This window comes from Gallinula chloropus (assembly GCF_964237585.1).
Source record: "Gallinula chloropus genome assembly, chromosome: 16".
Classification (NCBI taxonomy): domain Eukaryota; kingdom Metazoa; phylum Chordata; class Aves; order Gruiformes; family Rallidae; genus Gallinula; species Gallinula chloropus.
The window spans coordinates 7,171,760-7,194,220 of record NC_140101.1 but is presented as its reverse complement, the minus strand read 5'-3'; the positions used below and the strand labels follow the sequence as shown (position 1 = coordinate 7,194,220).

At 45.3% G+C, this 22,461-nt stretch overlaps 2 protein-coding genes across 2 annotated transcripts; one reads left to right on the top strand and one right to left on the bottom strand.

Annotated features, from left to right (window-relative positions):
• Nucleotides 1-636: 636 nt before the first annotated feature.
• On the bottom strand, nt 637-7,577 carry CYP24A1 (cytochrome P450 family 24 subfamily A member 1; the record flags this gene model as incomplete). The annotated part of the gene is made up of 11 exons (XM_084271707.1): nt 7,329-7,577; nt 7,034-7,224; nt 6,530-6,623; nt 5,717-5,813; nt 4,433-4,524; nt 3,543-3,654; nt 2,144-2,289; nt 1,676-1,842; nt 1,414-1,492; nt 846-1,040; nt 637-747 (listed from the first exon to the last, which is right to left on the bottom strand). The coding sequence occupies exons 1-11, from the start codon at nt 7,527-7,529 to the stop codon at nt 637-639; spliced, it is 1,485 nt and encodes a 494-aa protein (XP_084127833.1). The 5' UTR covers nt 7,530-7,577.
• An 11,612-nt stretch (nt 7,578-19,189) lies between these two features.
• Nucleotides 19,190-22,021, top strand: PFDN4 (prefoldin subunit 4). Its single transcript, XM_084271433.1, has 4 exons — nt 19,190-19,235; nt 19,993-20,100; nt 21,170-21,313; nt 21,617-22,021. Exons 1-4 carry the CDS (start codon nt 19,212-19,214, stop codon nt 21,746-21,748), a joined length of 408 nt encoding a protein of 135 aa, XP_084127559.1. The 5' UTR covers nt 19,190-19,211; the 3' UTR covers nt 21,749-22,021.
• Nucleotides 22,022-22,461: the final 440 nt, after the last annotated feature.

The following is a 22,461-nucleotide window of genomic DNA, read 5'->3' as shown; positions in this document are numbered from 1 at the left end:
AGGACTTCATTCCAGATCGAAGGCCCAGTTTTCCAATTTAGATATTTACACAAATAAGCTTTTTTGTTACCTTATTTGTATAAGCTGGTGAGCACAAGAAAACCTCACATTTGTTTTTTTAAACTAAAAATGCCTAACAAGCTGCAACATTGCACAACTATTTACAAATGTGCAGTCCTTTCCTTGTCCTTCTGCCTAAAATAAAGTTTCTCCTCTGAACCCTGTACCAGGGCATCTTTTTTTTAATCTGTACGTTGATGCTCAAAACCAAATGTCATTTTTCAGGAAAAACCTTCTAGAAACGCAGTGGAGAATTGCTATTATAAGAAAACAGTGGATATTTGTTTCTCCAACAGTATATACAGTTTGATGCCCCCATTCCTGATCTGCATCATGCACAGGAGACCTACTCTCTGGGAGGTTAAAAGTAGACAGCTAACTTCAGAGCTGTGCGAAATGTACCTTCTTAGCACATCGAATCCTTTCTGTTGAGTAGCAGAATGTGGCCACGTTTAATAAACCACACGTGGTGAGAATAAAGCTTATAAAACATCTGTTCTCTCATGGATCTATGAATGCTCTCTGTGGGGTTCAAGGAGAAGGCTCATGTACTCAGGAGACTCTTCCACACATACCTTATCGTCTGTGGAACGCGATGGGAAGCTCTCTGTTGGGAATCAGAATTCCTGAATGGAGCGTTTCTACCGCCTTGTCATCGGTTGCTACAATTTGGTACTTGCGAACGAGCTGAAACACAAACATTTCAGTCAGCAGTGCTGTGGCTTCCCAGTGGGATGGGTGGGGGGGAACAACTGGGTGTTGTGTAAAAATGTCACTTTATTTACCCAGCAAAGGGCCAAGTGGAGCTGCAGCTCAGCTACGCGGCGCCCGATGCACATCCTCTTCCCAATGCCAAAGGGAACATGAGAAAAAGGATTGATGGAGTCCTTCTGAAACCAGCGCTCTGGTTTAAACTGAGTCCAGCCACTAAAATACTCCTCATTGCATCCCAGGGCATGGGTATTTATCATCAGTACGGTCTAGAAGCAAAGCAACAGAGAGACTCTTGTTACAAATTGGCTTCGAGCTCACAAGTGAATCAGCTTGTTAATGGAAAAAAACAATTCAATGGCAAAGGCAAGGTGGTTTCCTCAGAAGATGCCCTGTAATCCTCTGAAGATCAACTCAAACACAGGAAACAACTCAAACGTCACTGTTTCCTTGGAAAATCATGGGAAAGTTTCAAATTATTTTTTTTTCAATCACCCACCAAAATATTTTTGTCTCAGTCCCTTGTTCCTTATCCTGGAACTCGTCCTTTGGCAGAATCATTTGGGGACTGAGATATGACCAACTTCATCCCTTCACAGGGGATTTAATCAACAACAAAAGATTCTAAATTAATTGACTTACCCCTTTGGGCAGTACATAATCTCCCAGAACCATCTCTGTGTCGATGGTGCGGGTGGTAAATGGCACCGAGGGTGTTAATCTGCAGTGAAAGCAACAAAATGGGTTAAATTCCCAGCATTTTTTCTCCCTGTATCTGTTACAGTTTACCTCAAACAACAAGGTGCACAAAATTATATATACTAGAAAATTCTTCCTAGCACACAGTAGCTGGTAAAACCCTTTGCAAGCATTTTTCTCTCTTGAAATTATTTGAGCATCTTACCTCATGGATTCTTTCAGACATGCTTTTAGGTAAGGCATGTTCCTCAAGCTCTCAGCGCTCGGACTCTCATCAGCAGCCAAAACACTCTGTATTTCCTGGAAAAGCTTCTGCTGAACATGTGGATTGCGTGAAATGTTATACAGAGCCCACAGCAAACTGTTGGCAGTCTGAACAGAAGCAAAAAAGAAATGTAAGACCTCCATTTGCAATGACAGAGAGAAGAAATTGTCAGAAGTTTGAAGCAACTTTTATGGCCAGTCACAACCTTATGATATGTTGTAAACCAAAGGGATTATGAGCCATCCCATTTGTTCTCTAGGAGTAAGGAACAGAAGAGTGATTTCAGGTAAAGATTCCCTTGCATTCAGGCCACTGAAGTAGCGCCAGGGTTAGCACTTCCCTGTACAGAGGGAAGAAGGGAGTTGGAAGGATGCTCATTTTAACAAGCTCCTGGCAAGCCCAGTTTACCGTTTCGACACCGGCAATCTGGAGCTCTGTGATGGCAGCGTACAGCTCCTTCTTGGAAAGTTGTCCTCCAGAATAGATGTCACACAGGAAATCCTCCTCAGGGTTTGCAGAGTGTTTTTCCAGTCGACAGTCAATTGAGTGCTTGGCTGGAGAGAGAGGAGAAGAAGGAAATGAACGGGAAAAATCACTAAAAATACCACAAAAATAAAAGCCAGGCAGGATTTTGAAAGAAGGCACTGAGCTGTGCTCTTTTCTCAAGCAATGAGTGTTACACTGAGCAAGTATTTTCCCTTTTCCAGACAAAAAGTCACAAGAATCACTTCTGAACAGAAGGATCTCCTGCAAACTATTGGGAACTCCACTTTCCTAAATTCAGAAAGGAAACCAGTGATGTGCTGAGTGAAATATTTAGCAGACAGAGATACAAGGGTGTAAAATTTATTAGCTTGGATTTTCAAAGGGGATCAAGGTGTTAAAATCTCAAAGAGACTTAGCACTCAGACCCCCTAGGGGGAAATGCAAGCCTTTGATTTACATGGGGAAGGCAAAAATAGATGCCAAATTTTTACATGCTTTCTTAAATACAGAGGACGAGATCTGACCTACCCCCTCTCACGACTTTCCTGATTGTTAAGGGCAATTCCTAGTAAAGAGCCCCTCATGTCGAGTGAAGGTGCCAGGCTGTTTCTTCTGAACAAAACTGGTTTAAAGTGTCTTTCCTAAACCCCATAAACTAAGCAGGGATAAAATCAGTGCATGAGCAAAACTCTTGAAGTGCCGAGTACTCAAATAGGTGCTGTTACAATCACCCAAGTGCCAAACCCTCCCTTCATCCATAGCTCTCTCACCTCTAGCAAAATGCTGAAAAACATAAACTTAACCCAGAGTTCCAGCAGTTTTTGTAACCTTGAAGGACAATACTTTAAACTCCACCCCAAAACTTAAATAGACAGAAAGTGCTGTCAAAAAGCAAAACTCTACCTTGTGATTTAAATTGCTTCTGGTTTTAAAACTTAGGGCTACATTCCAGGCTGCTCAGAAAACCTCTCCTGTCATCTTTGTTTGGCAAGCAGGTTTGTGTTACACATTAAATTCTTGTTTCTCAAGAAAACCACTCCCTTTGAGGTCCCTTTGAGTGAGGTCTCTCTCCTCACTCGTATACCTTGCCTGTAAAGAGATTATACACTTTCTGGCTATTTACTTTTATGACAGACTCAAGTGGATTCATGACATGCTTGGAGTAAGTTTGTGGTTAGCTGCCATGAAGGTGTCTCAGCCTGTGCTGGGGGGAGCAACTAACAGCAGTATAAAGCAGTAGCAAGCATGAGGAAAGTCAGTTCCACCAAGTAGGAAACAGAGCAGAATGGAAAGGGGAAAAGTTGTGTTAAAAAAAATTAACCTGTCTTAAATATGTCATCCCATGCTTTAGTATGAGCTTGCCAGACTTTTGTGTTCAGACCCTTGTGAAGTTCCACGGGGGTCACCATCATCATTCCAAAAGTAGCCATCATCTGTGGTGGAGAAAGAGTTTTTTGAAGTCTTTCTTTACCTACTTGTAATCTGTGAACTACATCAGAGTGTAAAAGAGGAGGCAAGTCAGGATTCTGGCAGATTTTCTATCCTGGGGAGGAAGGATGGGTCTCAATCTACTCAGGCTGTATCCAGCTACAAATCAGGGACAACCAGTGGAGGACAGGAGGCTTCTCTAGTAGGTGACTCATCCTATCTATTTTAGGCACTGGGTTTAGGATGGGACAAGCCATTCTTTGGCAGTGCCTCTCTCTCTCTTGACAACCAATGAAGTGAAAGAATTAGGCTAGGCTAGATGCCTATCTTTTAGATGGCTAAAATTAGGCAGATGCGTGCTGCCAGAACCCAAGTTGCAGCAAGACGTGCAGCAGGTGTGCCTGCAGGAATGACTAACCTCCAGATCCAGAGTATTTGCATAATCCCACACAACTCCAAGAGTCCCACCCAGCACTAGCAGTGTTGCACAACAGGTGTCTCAGAGGAGAGGAAAGTTAACCAACCAACCCAACAACTCTATTTCCAGGGTTACCCCGATGTCCATACAGCATTTTGTCCCTACAGATGTAGGTGTCTCATAAATGGGACAGTAAGGAGGTTGGTGATAGCACTGCACATATCACCTTGTATGTGCAAGGCTACCAACGCAAGTAGCACAGAAGTTTGAGCTTCTTTTCTCAGGTGATCCATCTAAACTGGTTACCCCCTCATTAGTAGCAGGGGTAGAAAACCAGAACAGCCCCAGTGGAGACCCTTCCATACCGTTTTTACAGCCTTGATGAAGTTCAAACTTTCTTCTTCTACATCCTGTTGTAGGAGACCGAACCTCTTTCCATACAGCACCAGGCAGATACCTGTCATTAAGCAATATTAACATTAAATGATATTAAAACAGAGTACATGGTGTCCCCCATTTTTTGTCAAGGAATGGCTTGGATTATCCTTATGGAAATGGTCTCTGTTCTACAGCATGCAGCTGTGGGAGCAGCACTTGAGAAGACCCTCTGTACGACCACCTCAGACCCGGGAAGCTGCGTACCCAGCTAAGGCAGGTAGCGTGTTACAGTGGCTCCTTCCTTACAAAGAAGAATCACCACTGAGCCTCTCACAGGTCCTTCTGCCAGGCAGGGCTGGCGTATTTGGTAAGTATTGGGCAAAGCGACTGGACAGAACCAAGTCATAGGAAAAGTGGATCTGGTGAGGCCATCTAGTCCAGTATCTCCTAGCCTTTTCCACAGCCAGAAACCACTTGCAAACACTGACTGGCAGCATCCCACACCCCACCAGCTCACAACACTTCCACCTCTCTCCACTTGCTCTTTTTTATCTTTTTTTTTTTCCCCAGATCTGTCACTTCCTATTTCTCCCTGCCCAAAAGCAGCCATCACCCTGACACTGGAAACACCCAACTTTTAAGACATCTTCAGGAACCAGGTACAGAGGTTGCTGAGATGAGCCAGCCAAGAGCACACAGGTCTGGCAGAGCCCATCCAGTTACACACTATACTTCCCAGCTGGGAACCACCAATGCTTTTCCTTGTGCCCCAAGTCAGTCCTGGCAGATGGTACCTGACTGTCCTCTGAAAGGTTTCTAAAGCTGGATACTCCTGGCTTGACAATTTATCCCAGTGCTTCCCAAGGTAAACCTTTTAAATGGGATTTTCCAGCCCTCATCTGCAGTGCATACCTACTGTTAATGGATCATTTCATCGACCTTGTGCTGCTCATAATTAACACATATCAAATGGACAAAGATGGCCATGTGCTACCTGATCCCACTGCAGATAAACGCACTGGGATTCCCCCGGGTTGGATTTATACATCACTATTCACGTTAGATTAGTGCTTTTTCTTTACAAGCTGCACAGATAACCGGACAGATCTGAATTCTGCATGCATACTGATGTCCCCTGGCTCTTCTGCAGCCCACTTCCCATAGTATTGTAGCTGATAGTTTGGAACTAACCAGTCTACACTGTCCTCACCGATCATACGTTAACTGCAGTGTCACAAACTCATACCGTGCTCAGGCAAAGGCCAACTTACTTTCAAATGACCATTTGTTGAATTCTGAATAGACATCTTCTATTTGTCCCCTGTGGTTACAAACATCATCTATTCTGTGCATGAAGTCCTCCAGGACCTAAGTGGTGGAAAGAAGAAAGAAAAGAAAGGAATAATATGACAACAGTTAATAAAAATCCTGCATAATTTAGCATTTTGACACTCTTTTAAATAGATAACAATCTCACATAAGAGATGGATACTTAAGTTTCCTGTTCTTCAAACAGGGTTCAATTTCCCCCCTGTTAACAGATGTTTGGCTCTACAGCACCCATGCTATCGCCGGTTGTACTTTGACAGACTGTGATTTCTTCCACAGGGCTGAAATACTTCAGCTTGACACTGGGATAATACTGGAGTTTCACAATGAAGAGGATTAAGCTGTTTATCCCAGATGCCTCTCAAACTCCATGAGGAACACAGAGGTTAAAGAGGGAGGTGTTCCCTCATGGGAGGAACATAAGAGTGAAGAAGTAAAGGCAAAGAATGCCGAGTGAAAGAAAAGTAAGGAAAAGCTCTGTTTTCAGGAGCCTGTAGCCTTGTGGAATCATCTTACATTGCTATGTGGAGACAGACAACCTCAACTGAAGGTTTCTGTGTGGTGTCACTTCTGGTGAGACCCTGACAATCTGTACTCACAATTCCCTGAAGGGCTTTAGAGAGTGAACTCATGGGTTTAGCACTGTAGTGCACTGAGATGCTCTACCCAGGTAAACCGGCTCACTTGGCCTGCTACTATTTCTCAGGTTTCCAGGGGAGTGGGGAGAGAGAGAGAACGTCAGAGCGCAGCAGTACCTCATTGATCGTGGCATCCAGCTTCGCAACTTCCCTGGGTTTCATTAATTTCTTTTGAAAAGCACTTCTGACCCTCTGCCAGTCCTTTCCTTCCCTGGATTGAATTAAAAACAGCGCGGTTGGGAAGAGAAAGGCTGAAATAAGGGAGAAAGACCCCGAAGCGGCAGCATGTGCAAGGAGACACCTTCGGCAGCGCCGCCGCGCCTCTCATCGCACCGACCGGCGCAAACTTGACGCCGCAGCCGCTTCTCGCTGGGCAGGGGGTGAAACCCGCTCCGGGCGGCAGCTGGGGGCGGCGAGTCCGCCGGCAAAGCCCCCCGCAACAAGCCCCGCTTCCCGCGGGAGCCAAGCCCGGGCTCGGGCCCCGCGGAGCCGGGCGCGGCAGGTTGCCTGCCGGTGCCCGCCCGCCCGCAGCATCCCCCGGTCACCTCGGAAGCCGCCTTCTCCCGCACCGGCTCCCCGGCCATCCCCGCGCCTCCCCAGGACCGCCCGGGTGCCACTTACAGTATGAGCAGCCCGTAGCCTTCGTCGCGATAGTCCCGATAGGCTTTCCAGGGCTTGATCTCCAGGCGCTGGGGGCAGGCGCTCTCCCGGCGGTACAGAGATTCCAGGAGGCAGGGGGCTGCGATGTGCACCGAGTCGAAAGCCCCCAGCTTCATGCGGAAAATCTTGCCAAACCTCCTGTGGTACTCAGCCTGGAGGTGCAGAAGAGACCCCCCGCCCCGGTGAGTGCGCGGTGCTCCCCCATCCCGTCCCGCACCGTCCTCCCCCAGCATCCCCATCCCTCTGCCAGCCTCACCAGCGTCTCGTGCTGCCTCTTGAGCCCCCCTTTCCAGAGGACGTCGGGCAGGCTGCCCATCAGCGGCCATCGGGGCGGCCCGGGCAGGGCGGCCAGGGGGTGCCCTCGGCCCCGAGGAGCGGGGGGTGCCGCAGGGCGTAGGGCGCAGAGGGAGGAGGCGAGCAAGCGCTGCGCGGGGGCTGCGCGCCCGGCGGGGCTCATCGCGGTGCGGCCGCAGGTGAGGGCGGGATGCCGGAGGAAGATGCTGCAGCCTCCCGTAGCCGCGCCGACAGACACCCCTCCGCATATATGTATATATATAGCAGCCGGGAGGCTCGCTGGACTTTCATCGGGGGCCAATGGGAGCCCTGGGTGGGGTGAGGTGGGGCCGGCTGGCCCGGCCCGGCCCGGCCCGGCCCGGGGAGGCTGCGGGGCAAGCGGTTCATAAAAGGGTTCAGGCGAGGCAGGAGGGCACCGCGCCAGCACCGCCCGCGCCTTCGCCCGCGGAGCTTCCCGGGGGCTCCCGACGGCCCCGGCCCCGCCGCTCGCGGAGCTTCCCGGGGGCTGCGGCGGCTCCGGACCCCGCGGTACCGGTGGCGAGCTGGAAGGCGGGCGGCAGGTAGCGGCACCCGCTCCATGGGGAAGCTGCGGGGCGACAGCGAGAACTGGCTCAAAAAGCAATCCGGATGGGGGTTGGGTTTTGCTTTTTATTTCTTTTCAATTCGTCTGTTAGGGGGAAGAGGCACCTCGTGGAGCGTGGGGGGCTGCAGTGGTCATACAGGTGGCTGAAGAGCTCAGTGTCCCTTCGGCGTTTTCACTATGAAATGATGGAATAAAGAACGCAGGGAGCTGGGAGTGGGTGGACTGCTCTGCCCCATCTGGCTGACTAACCACCTATTTATGAAAAAGGCATGTGAGTGCATCATCTGAGAAAACAAAATTCCCTTTGTTGTTAGTGTTGGCATCCATCAAATTCCGACAAAAAATCAGTTCTTGCCATGAGCCTTTTAATCGGGAACTGCACAGGAACCCTCAGAGAGACCCAAAGAGAGAGCTCGGTGAAGGCAGGAGAGGTGGGAGCACGGATAAAGCAGCTCAGGTCACCTGGGTACTTAGCGCCCTGTCCTCCCCTTGCGAGAGAAGTCAGAGAGGCTGCAGGTCTTGCTGCAAGACAAAAAGCTACCTGTAAACCACAGGATTTCCGGGAAAGACAAGTATGCTACAACCAGGGCTTGATTTTCTCCCACCGTAGTTTTTTTCATCTTTCCCAAGTTGCGTTTCATGAGTCAGTTCTTAATCCCCTTTATTTAAGTGTCTGACGGGAAGATGCAGAGTGTGCAGATAGATGGATGGGTGTGTTAGACAAGGGACGATCAGAACATGGGGCTGACCTGAAACTTGAGACCCATAAAGGCACATGTCTCCAAGCCAAATTAGTAACAATAAAAAGACTGAGGTGGCCGTGATTGATACACAGAAAGCAGTACAAAAGCATGACACCTCACTGCAGGCTTCTGTGATTTTCCTATGTCCTTCCCCAACTTGCCCCTCTATTTCAGTGATTTTCTTCCTTGGGATGATAGTATGTGGGCCACAAGATCCGAGCACTTTCTAGGTGGGCTTTGAGACTAAAGCAGATTCAAAGGCTTGCAAATTTTTCTTTTCTAGGGAAACACAAGATGTTGACTTTTTTGTGATTTCTTTGAGTCAGTTCTACTTGAAAAGACACCTTGCTGTCTTTGTAGACCCAGTGGGGTTGGGGCTTCATTCGATGAGAAGTTCTTCTGAGAAATCAGAGAAGAGGAGACAATTTGTGTGCCCTGTGGACACCTGTCTATTTAAGGAATGAAAACGAACTCATTTAAAGGGTCACAGCCTAGTGCCTGTGAAACGATCTCTTTAGAAAAGAGCCTGGAAAAGGCAAGTCAAGACTAAACTGGGCACAGGTCAGTTTTTCCGTGTTTGTCACTGCGATGGAGAAGAAACCATCCTGTTAATACGAAATCTTCTCAATTAAGTTGTTTTTAAATGACAGAATGGAAAAAAGTTTTATTTAACTTCTGTGGCCGTGATGTAACTCTCTGGCAGGAAAGCTGGTGTATTTGTAGCTCAGCTCAGGCCGGAGCTGAGAGAGCTAATGATTGCCTCAATTTCTGGTAAAGTGCGGTTCTAAGGGCATTTTCAGCCTTCACTTCTTCCTCCCCTCCCTTTCAGGAGATCTCAAAAACAAGCCTTTAATTTTCAGCAAGATCTTTTCTTGTGACCTTTAGTACATATCAAGGGTTGTCTTAGAGTAAAGCAACACAAGTGACAGGGTTCTTGAACTGAAATTTGAGGGCAGGTCCTCACAAGAGTATCACTCCACCAAGGCACCTGTAGCATTGAAGATGTCACTGTCATCCCACAGATGTCTATCCACAAGGCTTACCAATAATTTCTAATAATTGTAACAGCTAATGACAACTGTGAGTGAGTAAAAAGCCCTCTTCACTTCTGAGCAATGGCAAGGAGCATTTTTAGGTCAAAGACCAGGAAATATCTAAAGATCAAAACTAAACAGCTTATGATACATATCCTTCTATGCTTCCCTTCTGCTACAGAAAAAAAAAAAAAGCGTTTTGATTTCTGCATTCTCAGATGTCAGGAGAGATTTTTCCCTTTAAAAACACTCTGCCAGTGTGATGCTTCAGTAGAAGATGTGTCGGGCTGCGGCAGGGGCACAGAAAGGCTGTACTGCAGCCTGTCTTTTTCATCACCCCAGTATTTAATCAGTTCCTGAAGTCCAAGTTTTAGAGCTGCTTCCTAAGCAGAAGTAATTGCTAATCCTACCTCTTAGGAAACAATAGTAACACATTCTTTACATAAAGCTTGGAAATCCATCCCGCTAAGGACGCCTCACCAGGATTTAATGGACTGAGGTGTGCTTGGAAATCTCACTGAAACACAAGAGGTGAACTTCCAATCTGTTGTAAAACCTATCAAAAGCATGGAGTTTGGGCAAAGTGATCTGTCTGCTTTTCATACAGTGCACTTCAAATACACCAAGTATTACCAAAATAGCTCCTGAGAGGTAAAGGGGTTTAGATTGGTAGTGGATTTCCCTCCTTAATACTTGTAAATCCAGGAGGTTTGCTTTGTGACATATTCCACAATTCCCATCTCCTGACCTCTACTCTTTCTCCTTCTTGGGAAAAGCTTTTGGCTATTTTTGGCCCTAAAAAATGCTTTTGAAGTCTCTTGTGTTTTCTGAAATGCTACAATAAAAGTGCTATAGGAGAATGGATAGAGTACACAGGGAGTATCCCAGCCATAGGAAGGTATTTCACAACTCTGGGGAAGACAAGCTGAATGTGACTTGTAAACTCTTGTGTCAAGACACAAAGTTGTTGTTCCAGGTTTTTTTGCCTGTGTTTGTTTATATGCTTTTAGTCCTACATCTCTTTCCAGCTAAGAATCTTAAGGTTTGATAAATACTGACAAATTAAGCCTCAGCTTAGGAAATGGGAAAGTACAGTAATTCCCATTCTACAGAAGAGAAACTGAAATGCATTTGAAAAATTGAGATCTCAAAAGTTGTTCTACACTCACTGTAAAATGAAAGCAAAAGAAATCTTCATTATATTTTTTACCCAAACACTAGTCTTTTGAACATTACAGTCTTCTGATCTCACTGACTGCTAGATGATTACACTCCTAGAAGGCAAGAGTAGCAGCGTGGGGAAAAAGGTCTGCAGAGCAAGCTGAGAACAAGGCAGTCCTTCCAGAGGGATCCAGAAAAACAGAAAGGTAGGTGAACAGCTCAAACTCCACCAGCCAAGGAATCTTCTAGCTGGCCATGACCTGTTTGAGATATCTACCTCTGCAATAAACATTGCGACATTCAACTATTGAAAGAGTCTCTAATTAAGCCAGTAGACGGTTCAAGAAAATTGAGAGATTTCTTGACTTAAATTTTAATTACTTAAAAATAAACAGTTGAACCATCTTTTCTGTGAATAAATATTTATTATCTGCTTTACATGAGAAAAAGCAATGGTCCACACATACTTCATTCTCTAGAGAGGTGAAGCTTACAGAGGGATCAAGTCAGGGAGAAGTCAGGAGCACAGAGCAAGAAATTGATGTTCATAACAAGATGTTCTGACAGTCAGCTTGGGAATGCCCTGGACCTGATTTGTTCTTCCCTTTTCTTCTGATAACTGGAACCACTCTCTGGGCTTTTTCAACTTCTTGCCTCTTTCAGCAATCTTGTCCTTCTCAAGCAGGGAAGGGAGTTGTAGCAAAGGACTTGAGTGCTAAGATGCTGCAAGAATGAGTTACTGGCCCAGGCTAAGTTTTTTCTCTTTGGATAGAACTGACAGAAGTCTAGAAGCTTTCTTCTCCTTCCACACAGCACTGTGGAGAGGCACATGTCATTTAGAAAGCAGTAGCATTTAGGAATCTCTTGAATATCTCATTTTTCAAAGCATATGGTTCACCTTCAGCAGGTGGGAGTTTCACTCATGGGTGTTGTGCCATGGAAGGTGATACTGGAGGTCCTGGTTTCTCTTTACCAGTTTCCAACACTCCCATGGGAAACTGAGGGAACTCAGCATGAACCGAATCCCTCAGGGTGGCTCCTGAGTGTCTACTGGAATCATGACTTTGTGATTGAGCAAGAATCGCGGGTGGGTACCTTCATGCTAAGCTCGTACAGGACAAGCCCTGTTGCTTCTCTCAGCCCAGTTTCTCCCACATGTCCATAACCTGTCTTTCTCCTCTTGCCACCCATCCCATCTTTCTCTGCTCTGCAATGACTGGCAGCCTTCATGCACAACCTAACTATACATTTGTCTTGAGCAGGGATGTAGCTTGGTTATTTACCACAAAAGAATTATGTACAATTGTGACAGTGTAAAAAGACAAGTGTCAATTTATTACTGATGTTACCAGCATAACATGATGTTATGCAAAGAAAATCTCAGAGGACACAAAAAGGTGTAAGGTAAACAGTATTTTCCTCACCACTTGAGCAGGGTGACTTAACCCTCTTATGGTGCCCAATGATCCATGACAAGGAAGCACCCTGCTTTTAGATCCAGTCTATATTGAGGAATTTTAGTTTAGCAGTATCAGCAAAAGCTTATAGAATCATAAATTACTGTTTCATTCCATTTTTTCCCCTCTTCTGTGGTGGTCTTAGTGGCTTTCCATGATGTATCTAAGAATCAGTCCAGTTTGCGTCCACTTCATGTGAGACCTGCAGCATTCCTGTCTAACTCCATGATATCTAGGATACTTTTACTAACTGATCCTAACAGTGAGGAGGGCAGGAGGGTCCTGGGGAGTATTAGGAGGAACCGTGAAAGATTCTGCATCAAGTCTAAAGAAGCATTTAGCTTGTCAAGTTCTGTCCAAGACTCAGGCCAAAGGAGCCAAAGTTTGCCATGTCACCTGGAGACAGGATGCGTGAGATCTCTACCCAGTTCAAAACACAGATTCTCAGGCATCCCAAATCCAAAAGGCACTTAAATTTTATAGGTATTTATGTACTTATGTTTCCAGCAGTAAAAACCCTAACAGCTTCTGCCCCTGCCACAATGAATGTATGCAGTTATCTGTGTTCTGAGACAGAAACTCTTGTGAAGTTCCCATGGGAAATGAATTTTGAGTTTAGCTCCACTTCCAGAAACAGTGTTCTTAAGAGCAATCGTGTATGTTTGTACTAATTTTTCTGTGCAATTAAACATTTAACCTTCTGCTAAGACATTGTGCATGTGCAGTTGCCATTTTCACATGCAGTTAACATGCACAGTAGTGTTTGTGTTATGGTACTGAAAAATGATGGGAGTATTTTCAGTTCTAGTGGTATTATGAGCTCTACGATGTAAGTGACAAAGGCTGTTTGCCAAAAGCAAGGAAAACTTTCAGAAGCAAGAAACATTGAGTATCACTTTAACTCAAACAGCACCTGAAACCTAAAGGAAGATCTATGTTTATGAATCTGAAGGTTTTAGTTTTGTGACTGTTTCTTAATTGCCTGGAAAAAATAATTGTTATATGACTTCTTGAGAGAATCTGCTAAAGCTGGTTATACGATCACTTGAATCAACCTCAAACTCAGGCAATTTACTGGATTTGTCAATTAAGCCTGTAATGTTTGCACAGATTACTTTTGGTCTGATGGATGCACTTCTGCTGAGGTAAAACTCATGCCAAGTTTTATGTAAGCAAATGGATTCTTGTTACTCATTAAAAATCTGAAGGCTCTATTTCCCTGAGATGCTGCTAGCCAGGCTGTCAAAGACAAGGCAGTAACAGTATTGTTCTTGCACAATTCTCTTCCATTTATCTTGTAATAACAAATATTTATCTTATCTTTCCTACACTGACACATTGTTATAAAATCCCATAGAGCACAACTGTGTGAATATAGTCTTTCATGGTATTGTATTTCTAGAATTAGAGTTTCACAGATATTAATATCTGATCTCTAAATTCCCCTGTAATACCAGACAACAGGTGATGGTCTCATGAGTTCAGCATCTTGAGCTCTTGCCAATATACAGGAAAGGTATAGTTTAGGAGGTTTAGGAGGTTACGTTGGGGACTCAGTAAGCAGTGTCTCCTCCAGCCAGGCCAGGACCTGCTGGTAGTAGGTTCTGTGCTGTTTGCAGCTGTCTGACATCCTCCATCACGGCTACAGCCGTCTGCAAGTGTGCAGAGAGGAGGAGTGCTAATTAGTAGTACTGTCTTCAGCTTGCCCATGATTTGGTAATAATACCTAGTCTCATATTTCTCTAGAAATGACAAATAAATAAGAGATTTTAAAAGTCTGTTTATTATTATGGAGCACTGCTGTTTCTTCCCAGGGAGGGGGTGTGTGAAACAACCCATGTCTGAGGCTGTTAGAGTATTTTCTGATGAAAGCTCTAAGAGATATGTAAAAGATAGTATTAACCCAGCAGTACATCTGCAAAACCACAGAGAGATGAGTCTGAACTTTAACTAGTGAATTTTTGTGAACTGAGTGTGTTTTGCTTCTATTGTCTTCACTAGAGCTGTAAGAAAATATGAAAACTCAATCTCCTTTTACCATTAGTCAGCCAAAAGGCACTTGGGCTATGCTTTGCTGAACTCAATACCCCCTGGGCCACATCCTGGTTACTCCTATTCATTGCTTTTGGAGGGATTAGAGCAGACTGCATCAGTCCTTCATCAGACAAAGCCTTTGCCTGAAATCCTGCTGTTTATTTCAGCTCAGATGGCTGGCCACAGACCTCTCTAGGGAAGAGTTTCGTTTCCTCAGATGCATGACTACTGAATGCAACTGCTGCCCTTGGGAAAACATTTAATATGTTTATTGCTCTGTTTGGTAAAGTATCAAATGAACACACGTGATTCCTCCTGAGGAAAACTCTTCTCCAAAACTGCTGGAAACTCCCCCCACAAAAAACATCCCCCAAGAAAAAAAAAAGACAAACGTGTGCAGATTAAAAAATGCTGAGTAACACCACAGCCAGGGCACAGTACCCACAGACCTGCTGTGAGTTTAGAGCTCCAGATTCCATGGCAAATAAATCTGTGAGGCTTTATGAGAAGAGAGTCCAGCAGGATGATGGTTAAAGAGGGAATGAGATTTTATAATGTGCATTTTTCAAGAAATACATACTGATTTTTGAAACCAGCACTGACAGTGCTGCTCCTCAAAAGGAAATGATTTCTATGTGTGCAGGTGTAACTGAAGACCTTATCTCAGGCAGCTTGTGAGCAGTTCTTCTTGAGGGGAACCACAAAAGTGAAAACAGAGCAAGTGTGATGCTGCAGTTGTAGGCCTTATGCAGAGTTTCAGTACGGGTCACAGAAAGTTCCCAGCAAACTGAGAGATGTTCCCCCAGCTAGAAACATTTCTGGAACAGGGTGGATTGTGGAGTAACAGAAAGACATGGCTGTGTTCCCTGCTCATACTGAGATGCCAAGTACTGGTGAGGAAGGGCAAGGCTACAGAGATAACCCTTTATTTTAAATAAACTGGCCCAGAATAATGGTATTAGAAAGCACAATGCTTACACAAAGGTGGAGTAAGGTCTTCTGCTGTGCTTCACCATAAAGGGAATTCCCAGCAAAAGGGAATCTCCAGCTTCTATCCCAGGCACAGCCAACAGAAACTCCCTGTGGCTTCATGGCTCCTGCTGATGCTGCAGATCGAGGGAAAAGAGAATTTTCCTTCACAGAGGAGGATGCTTATTGGGATGACTTGCAGAAAGGAGCTAGTGCAATTTAATAGCTCTAATGCTGGATATACATGAACATGAGCAGGGCTTGAATGATGAAACGGTGAAGTTGCTTTGGACTAGCAGGAGGAGTTTTCTTTCTCTGAAAGAGCAAGGATAGAAATGGGAGAAAATCTGCTTCCCTTTCCCCACACCACAAGAGAATGAAAACTAAGGGGCATCTGCCATGTAAATAGTTAACACCTGATTCACTAAGAGCTGGCATATCTTTTTGGAAAAGAAAAACACTCTTAAAAGGAGATAGTTTTCCCTCAACCTCCATTCCCCGTGCAATGCTGGCACAAGAAGGGGCTGCAGGGGCATTCTGATGTAGGGGATTTTATACCACAGTAAGTCAGGCTGTCCAATACCAGAAATGCCACACTACTGCTCGCTCTGTGCCTCTGCGATGTGGAGGCCATATCCCTTGGACATAATGGCACAATTAAAATAGTACAACTTTGTTCAACTTTTGCTAACAGTGATCCACTTCATAAAGGGTAAATCTAGATAAACCAAGCACTTTATCTCCATTAAGCCCTCTGCATTTCTAATGTGTCTTGTATTAACAAACATTGTTGATGTGTGGGTGTTTCAAGATGCTCCAAGACTGAGAAAAGAGCTCTGTGTAACTTCAGGGAAAAGGGTAAAGAGTTTGGTAATTCAAAACAACTCAGGCAGCAAGGAGCATGGGAAGTGAGCTGTGTTGCAAAAGGCTACAGCAAGTAACATGGAATGAAAATGTGAAAAAGAACCATAAAGGAGATGTAAGATGAAGGGTGTGGGGGTTACACACACCGTGGAAGGGATCCCACCGAAGTGCAAGGTGAAGCTAACGACACTCCCAACAACAACGAGGACCAGTACAAGAAAGAGCAAGTCCTTTTATGCAACTGAAAGAGAAATGAGGTCACCGAGTTCAATGAGTTTATCTTACTCCACCACTGGATGTTTGCACTCGTGCACTGTTTTCACTTTTATCTACATAAGTAAGGTCTACAGTAAGTTACTCTTGGCAACATGCTCGCACCACAAATCTTGCCTGAGCGTGTGGGAGAAAAAGATTTATTTTCAAAGCCTCCAAGCCATCAAATTCTTATGAAATCCACTCCTTTTCTCTTGAAGGAAATTACATTGGCTCGGACCTAACATGTATTATTCAGTTAATCCACCCATGGAAATAACTATGGGTTCGACTGTATCCTTTCCTAGTAGGATCTTGAAGGAGAGCTAAGATAGCTGATTATGCACCAAAATAAAATGTAACAGTAAGCCTAAGGGGCATACAATTATTTTCTTTTCTGTTCTGTTTTTTCTACCAGTAAACTCTACCAGTTTCCAAACAGGAGCTTGGAAATGAGCAGTCATTCAGTTCACTAAAAAAACCCCCAAACCAGAATTTTTTCATTCATTAAATATCCAGTCCAGAATATTTTGATAGCTCTGAAAGCCAACTAATTTTAAAGCTACAAACAAGCTGCAATCTTGCCCACAAGTAGTTGTGACTTTCTTACAGTTATTCAACACAAAGCAGTTAACTGAAAGAGAGCTCCCAAACCAGCTCTGCTACGAAATGAAGCTGAATACCGTTGGGGGAAGCTCCATCTCCATAAGTAACAAAGCGGTAACCCAATCTTTTCATTCCTGCAAGCTGTAGGGCTGCTATACTCTTTCCATCTGCGATGGACAAAGCCAAGGCTGAGAGAGAACGGTGTTAGTACATGTGTTGCTAAGACTTGAAGGGAGCATGCTGTATTTCATCTTGTCCCAGTAATGCTTAATTGCAGCAAATTAATAGGAAGCTTTTAAAACATACAGTCATGCTCCTGTTGGGTGTTGTCTTCAATTGCTCTCCATGGATCTCCTTTGGAATGGACTTGCATGAGCTAGTGTGGAGCAAGGATTCTCCTGCAGTGGCAGGACCGGGTTCTACCTCAGCAACAAGGTGTTCTAACAAAAGCAAACACTAGCACCCTGTTCCCCTGGTTGTTCCTATATTGCTCATTTAACCAGTCACTGGATAACATACAGTTATTTATGGTTCAGACGCTGGGAGAGTGGTGGCAGACATGAATTTGGATGCCACCAGGCAGCAGGGAACGGTACATCAGCTTCCCATATCACAAATAAGTGTTTGAAGAACAAGAACCATTGCGTGCAGTCAGGGTATTGGGCTTTTTGAAGCACAGCTTGAGAAATAAAGGTTATACATTTTGCTTTCCGGAAATGGTTTTGATCTTTGGACTCCAAACTGATGGTGGCAATTCTCGGCAGCTCTGAGAAAAGGTTCAGCAGTTTTGGCTGCCTGGGACTGAACGTGCTGACCCTAAACAGTTCCTTGCTCTCAGGGCTGTCTGGTTTTTCTCTGGAGATCCAAGCCCTCCCCAGACACTGCTCAGCGAGCTGCAAACTCTAACCCAGCTTTCCAAATTCTTTTCCAGACCAGACACTTTAAAAGCACACTGTCCAGGGCCATGGACTCGCTGTACCCAGGCACTTTGTGTCTAACTCTTAATGACTTTCAGCTGCAGCTCACAGGAGGGCGTAGCAGAAAGATGAATCACAGTAAAACACCTGAAGTTATTTTCAAGCACCTTTCAGAATCTCACACCTCAGGCTTGTTGCCATCCCCACCTGATGCTGGCACAACAACATATCACTCGGAAATCTTTGTAGCTGAGGCATATTTAGATTATTAAAAACTTGTGGGTACCAGAGATGCAGATCATTCCTCTAGAAGGTTTTGGCAGACCCAAGACAGAGCTCATGGAGCCTCTGACACTGTAGGCAGGAGCAGGGGCCAGGCCAGCCCACACTGCACTCACACCTTCACAGGTGCTGCTGGCTTTGAGCCCTCGCTGAACATTCACAAATGCCCATCCATCAAGGGCCCAGCTTTTGGGAGGGGGCTGTGTGCCCCGCAGCCAGGCACCAGGAACACACAGGACCAGGCCTGTTGTGAAACAGTTGTGAAATGTTACAGTGGCTGGGTTGGGGGTTTGTTTTGTAGCTGTGGGAAGCTAAATAAACTTGAGCATGTGGAGACAATTACACAGTCTAAATGCCAGCTATCCCTGGTCCTGCTTAGGAGCTGTCAGCCAGCCTCTTCAGAAGAGTTACTTGTTCTCGTCCCTCCACTGCAACCTGAGCCTGAACTTCGCCGCCAGCAAGGCGCCTGCTTCGGCCGGCGAGAGTTGCGGGCAGCTCACAGGAGTCCCCAGTTCCAGCCTCTGTCGGGACACTGCCTGACCGGCCCCGCTTCCCGCTCCAGAGCCGCTCTTCCTCAGAAGATGCGCGCACCCGGCCGGGCGCTCACTACCCGCCTGCCGGGCCTGTGGCTGCTGGGCCGTCCTGCGGCTCCGCCTGGCGCTAATACAGGAGAGCTGCAGCCAGCGCGGGGTTTATTTCTGTCTGCCAGGGGCGGAGCCGGGTCTCTTCCCCTTTAAACGGGACGTACCAAGTGCTGCAGGGTGGGTTGTGGATTGTTGTAGGGTTTGGGGGTGTTTTCTGGGCAGCTGCTCAGGCTGGGGTGGTGAAGAGAGGGAGAAGGCCTGAGCTGTGCAAGGCCGCTGCTGCTGGGCGTTTTTTTGGGTCTTTCCCGTGCCAGCGGCCCCTCCTCTGCAGGGAGAGCGGGTAGTTCGGCCCTCCCGACATGGCCGCCACCATGAAGAAAGCGGTGAGTGCGGGAGGAGGGCGCGGTGGGGTAGTTTCTTTGCTCGGCTTTTCCCTCTCCCGCTGGTTTCCCCCCCGGAGGAGAGCGCAGTTCCTCCGCCTTCTCCTAGCGTGGGCCTTAGGGCTGTTGGGCGCTGCGTCTCGGTGGTGGGGTGGCGCGGCCGTAGGGCCCCAGCGTGGTCTCTGGCTCCCGGAGGCGCCTCCCTGAGCGCTGCCCGCGGCAGCAACCTTCTGCGGGGCTAGGGCGGGACTGCCCCTTCCCTTAGGGCGCTGCCGTCTCAGGCCAGCCGTGTTAAGCCTGGCTGAGCGCACCCCGGTCGCTGCCCAAAGCCCTTCATGGCCATGCAGGGCCTGGACGTGGAGGACACGGGTGGGTCGGAGCAGTGTCGGTGGGTTCAGTTTGCCGGTAGCTCCGTAGTGCCGGCTGTGAGCTGATTCGTGCCCAGCTGTGTGGTTGGTGCGTCCCCTGGATGTGTCACCCGGTACCCCGAAGCGGAGGTCTCTGTGCAGCTGTCAGGGACACAGCCTGTGGCGCTGGGATGTCATGGGCAGCCGTTGTTATAGCAGGGTGTTACTTGGGGCTGTGCCTGGCTATATGTGGGCACTGCTTGTGTCCTTGGGGAGCTGCTTTAAGGAGTGAAGCATATGAGTGAAGTGTGATGCCCTAAGATGTGTTTTTCAGAAGCTTTGTAGGGATAATCTTGTACTGAGATTCAAGGTAATACAAGGAACCAAGTCTTTGTTTTGACCTCTCTTTGCAGGCTGCAGAAGATGTCAATGTTACTTTTGAAGATCAACAGAAAATTAACAAGTTTGCAAGAAATACTAGCAGGATCACAGAGCTCAAAGAAGAAATAGAAGTGAAAAAGGTAAATATGCTTCAAATAGCACTTATTCTTCATTGCTTGGAGTTAATTTTCAGCTGTAACATGGCAAGTAGGGGCTGAGGGTTCCTGTAAGCAATGCTTTGGTTATAATATGGGACGTTAGAAACTTTTTCCACTTTAACCTTCTCTGGTTATTGTCAAAGAAGTCATGTGAAATGAAGGGTGCTAGTATTGCAGAATCACAGAGTTGTAGGGGTTGGAAGGGACCTCAAGAGACCATCGCATCCAGCCCCCAGTGGACTGTATTCCTCTTTAATGTCACTGATGAAGTCTGTCTATTTATAATGGCTGTTGGTAGTAGTCTTAAAATTGTTTGCCTAGGATTGTTCGTATCTATTACTTCTTGAACCCACAAGGCAGTTGTTTATGTTGCTCTTTCGATGTGTTGACAAGAGACTGTCACTACAAGTGTGGAGGTTTTATTTTGCTATGCTGAAGAGGATACACCATTCTAATTTTCTTTTTTTAGTATCCATTCACTTTCCTTCAACATCAGCCATGGTGTTTCAACAAAGTCTTACTAGGTTTTAAAAAAACATTCGTACTATCACAATGTTTTCTCTCATGACGTTGCCTAAGGTGTCTATAGTAAAAATGCTGTCTTTTTATATTGATGCTTCTCTGATGGCTTAAGGTGCTAGACTTAAGCAATCATAGTTTTGCAATTAGGTAATTAGCATTTACCATCTTACCTACTTTTTTTTTCTGTTTTCTAGCTAAACTCAAAAATTCCTATATAAGGGCATATCAGATAGTAGTGAAATTTAAACCTGCTGTGTTTTCCTTGTCTGGACAGTTAACTGTCCTGTTAATGACAGATTATGAGTAGTGACTAGAAATTTCTGCTGGTACAGCTCCTTTGCATTTAATACTTATGTTCAATCACAGCACTAGAACTGTTCCATGAGGTTGACAATATGCTGGTGGGTAGGATTTTTGCCCAACATGCAGATTTACTGTGTTCATTGTTCAACTGATAGCAGGATGTTGTGTCCTTTGAAATAATTTGCCTAGTGCAAAGTGACCACCTTTCTTGTGTCTTGGTAAATAGAAGCAACTTCAGAATTTGGAAGATGCATGTGATGACATCATGATGCTCGACGATGGTGATTCTCTTCTGATACCCTACCAAATTGGAGATGTCTTCATTAGTCATTCCCAAGAAGAGACACAAGAGATGCTGGAGGAGGCAAAGGTTTGTCTGGGCAAGAGAGATCTCCTTGACTGTACTGGCTGCTGTAGTATGATGTGCATCAGAATGAGATCATCTGTTGGACCTTTTGCTTTCTAAAGGTCATATTTCATTTATACTCTGAGGAGGGGCTGTGCATGCATGGTAAGTCATGACTGCGATGTCAGTATACAGGGTCACGTTAGCCTTTGGACCCCTAATGTACAGCCTGACTTGGTAAACAGTTGGTAAAGTCTTTATTGTTTAAGACATTGCTGACAAGCATGACTCTGTTTTACATAAGTTGTTTGTTCTTTTCTTTTTCAGAAAAGTTTACAAGAAGAAATCGAATCATTAGAATCCCGAGTGGAATCAATTCAGAGGGTGTTATCTGACCTGAAGGTTCAGCTCTATGCAAAGTTTGGAAATAACATAAATCTTGAGGCTGAGGACAGCTAAGGTGTTCAAAGTATACCACACAACTTCTCTCTGTTTTACTAAATGTTTTTATTACACTGTTCAATTACATTTAAAAAAAATCCACCACTTCCTCTTCTCTTTTTTTTTACTTTCCTGTCTTGGGTTCCATCTATTTAATTGACAGCTTTCTTATTTTGGTTATTGCAGATATTTATTTGTTTAGGAAAGTGTTAGCTTCATGCTGTTGGTAAAGCATCAAATTTGGAGTATTTGCATTGTGTGTTAAAGTAATAAAGCCAGGCATATATTGAATTTCCTTGGACTTGTTTTCTACTCATGAAAATACTTAATATATATACAAACAAATGGAGAGGTTTTGATTCGTGCTGTAATGGTGTTTAGTAAAAGTTTCTCTGTGGTGCATAGGGCAGGACTCAGCTGTAATGCTATTTAGGTGTTTGTAGCAGTCCTTTTGGAAATACTAAATCTGTCCTTTATCTTTCCATCTTAGCTCAGATAGCATAAACACTGTTAGCACAGCACAGAGTGGCAGCAAGTTGGCAGGAAAGCAAGGATGGCTCTTTTAAGCTCATGTTGGTATTGAAGCTTTTGGAACCACAGTCATGTTCAGTCACTTACTGCTTTGTATTTGACTCATAAAAGCTGCTGTAAGACAGAATGGTGAGTCATAACTTCTTCAAAGTTTCCTGAACAATAATTTTTCTAAATCCACATTAATATCCTAAACTAAT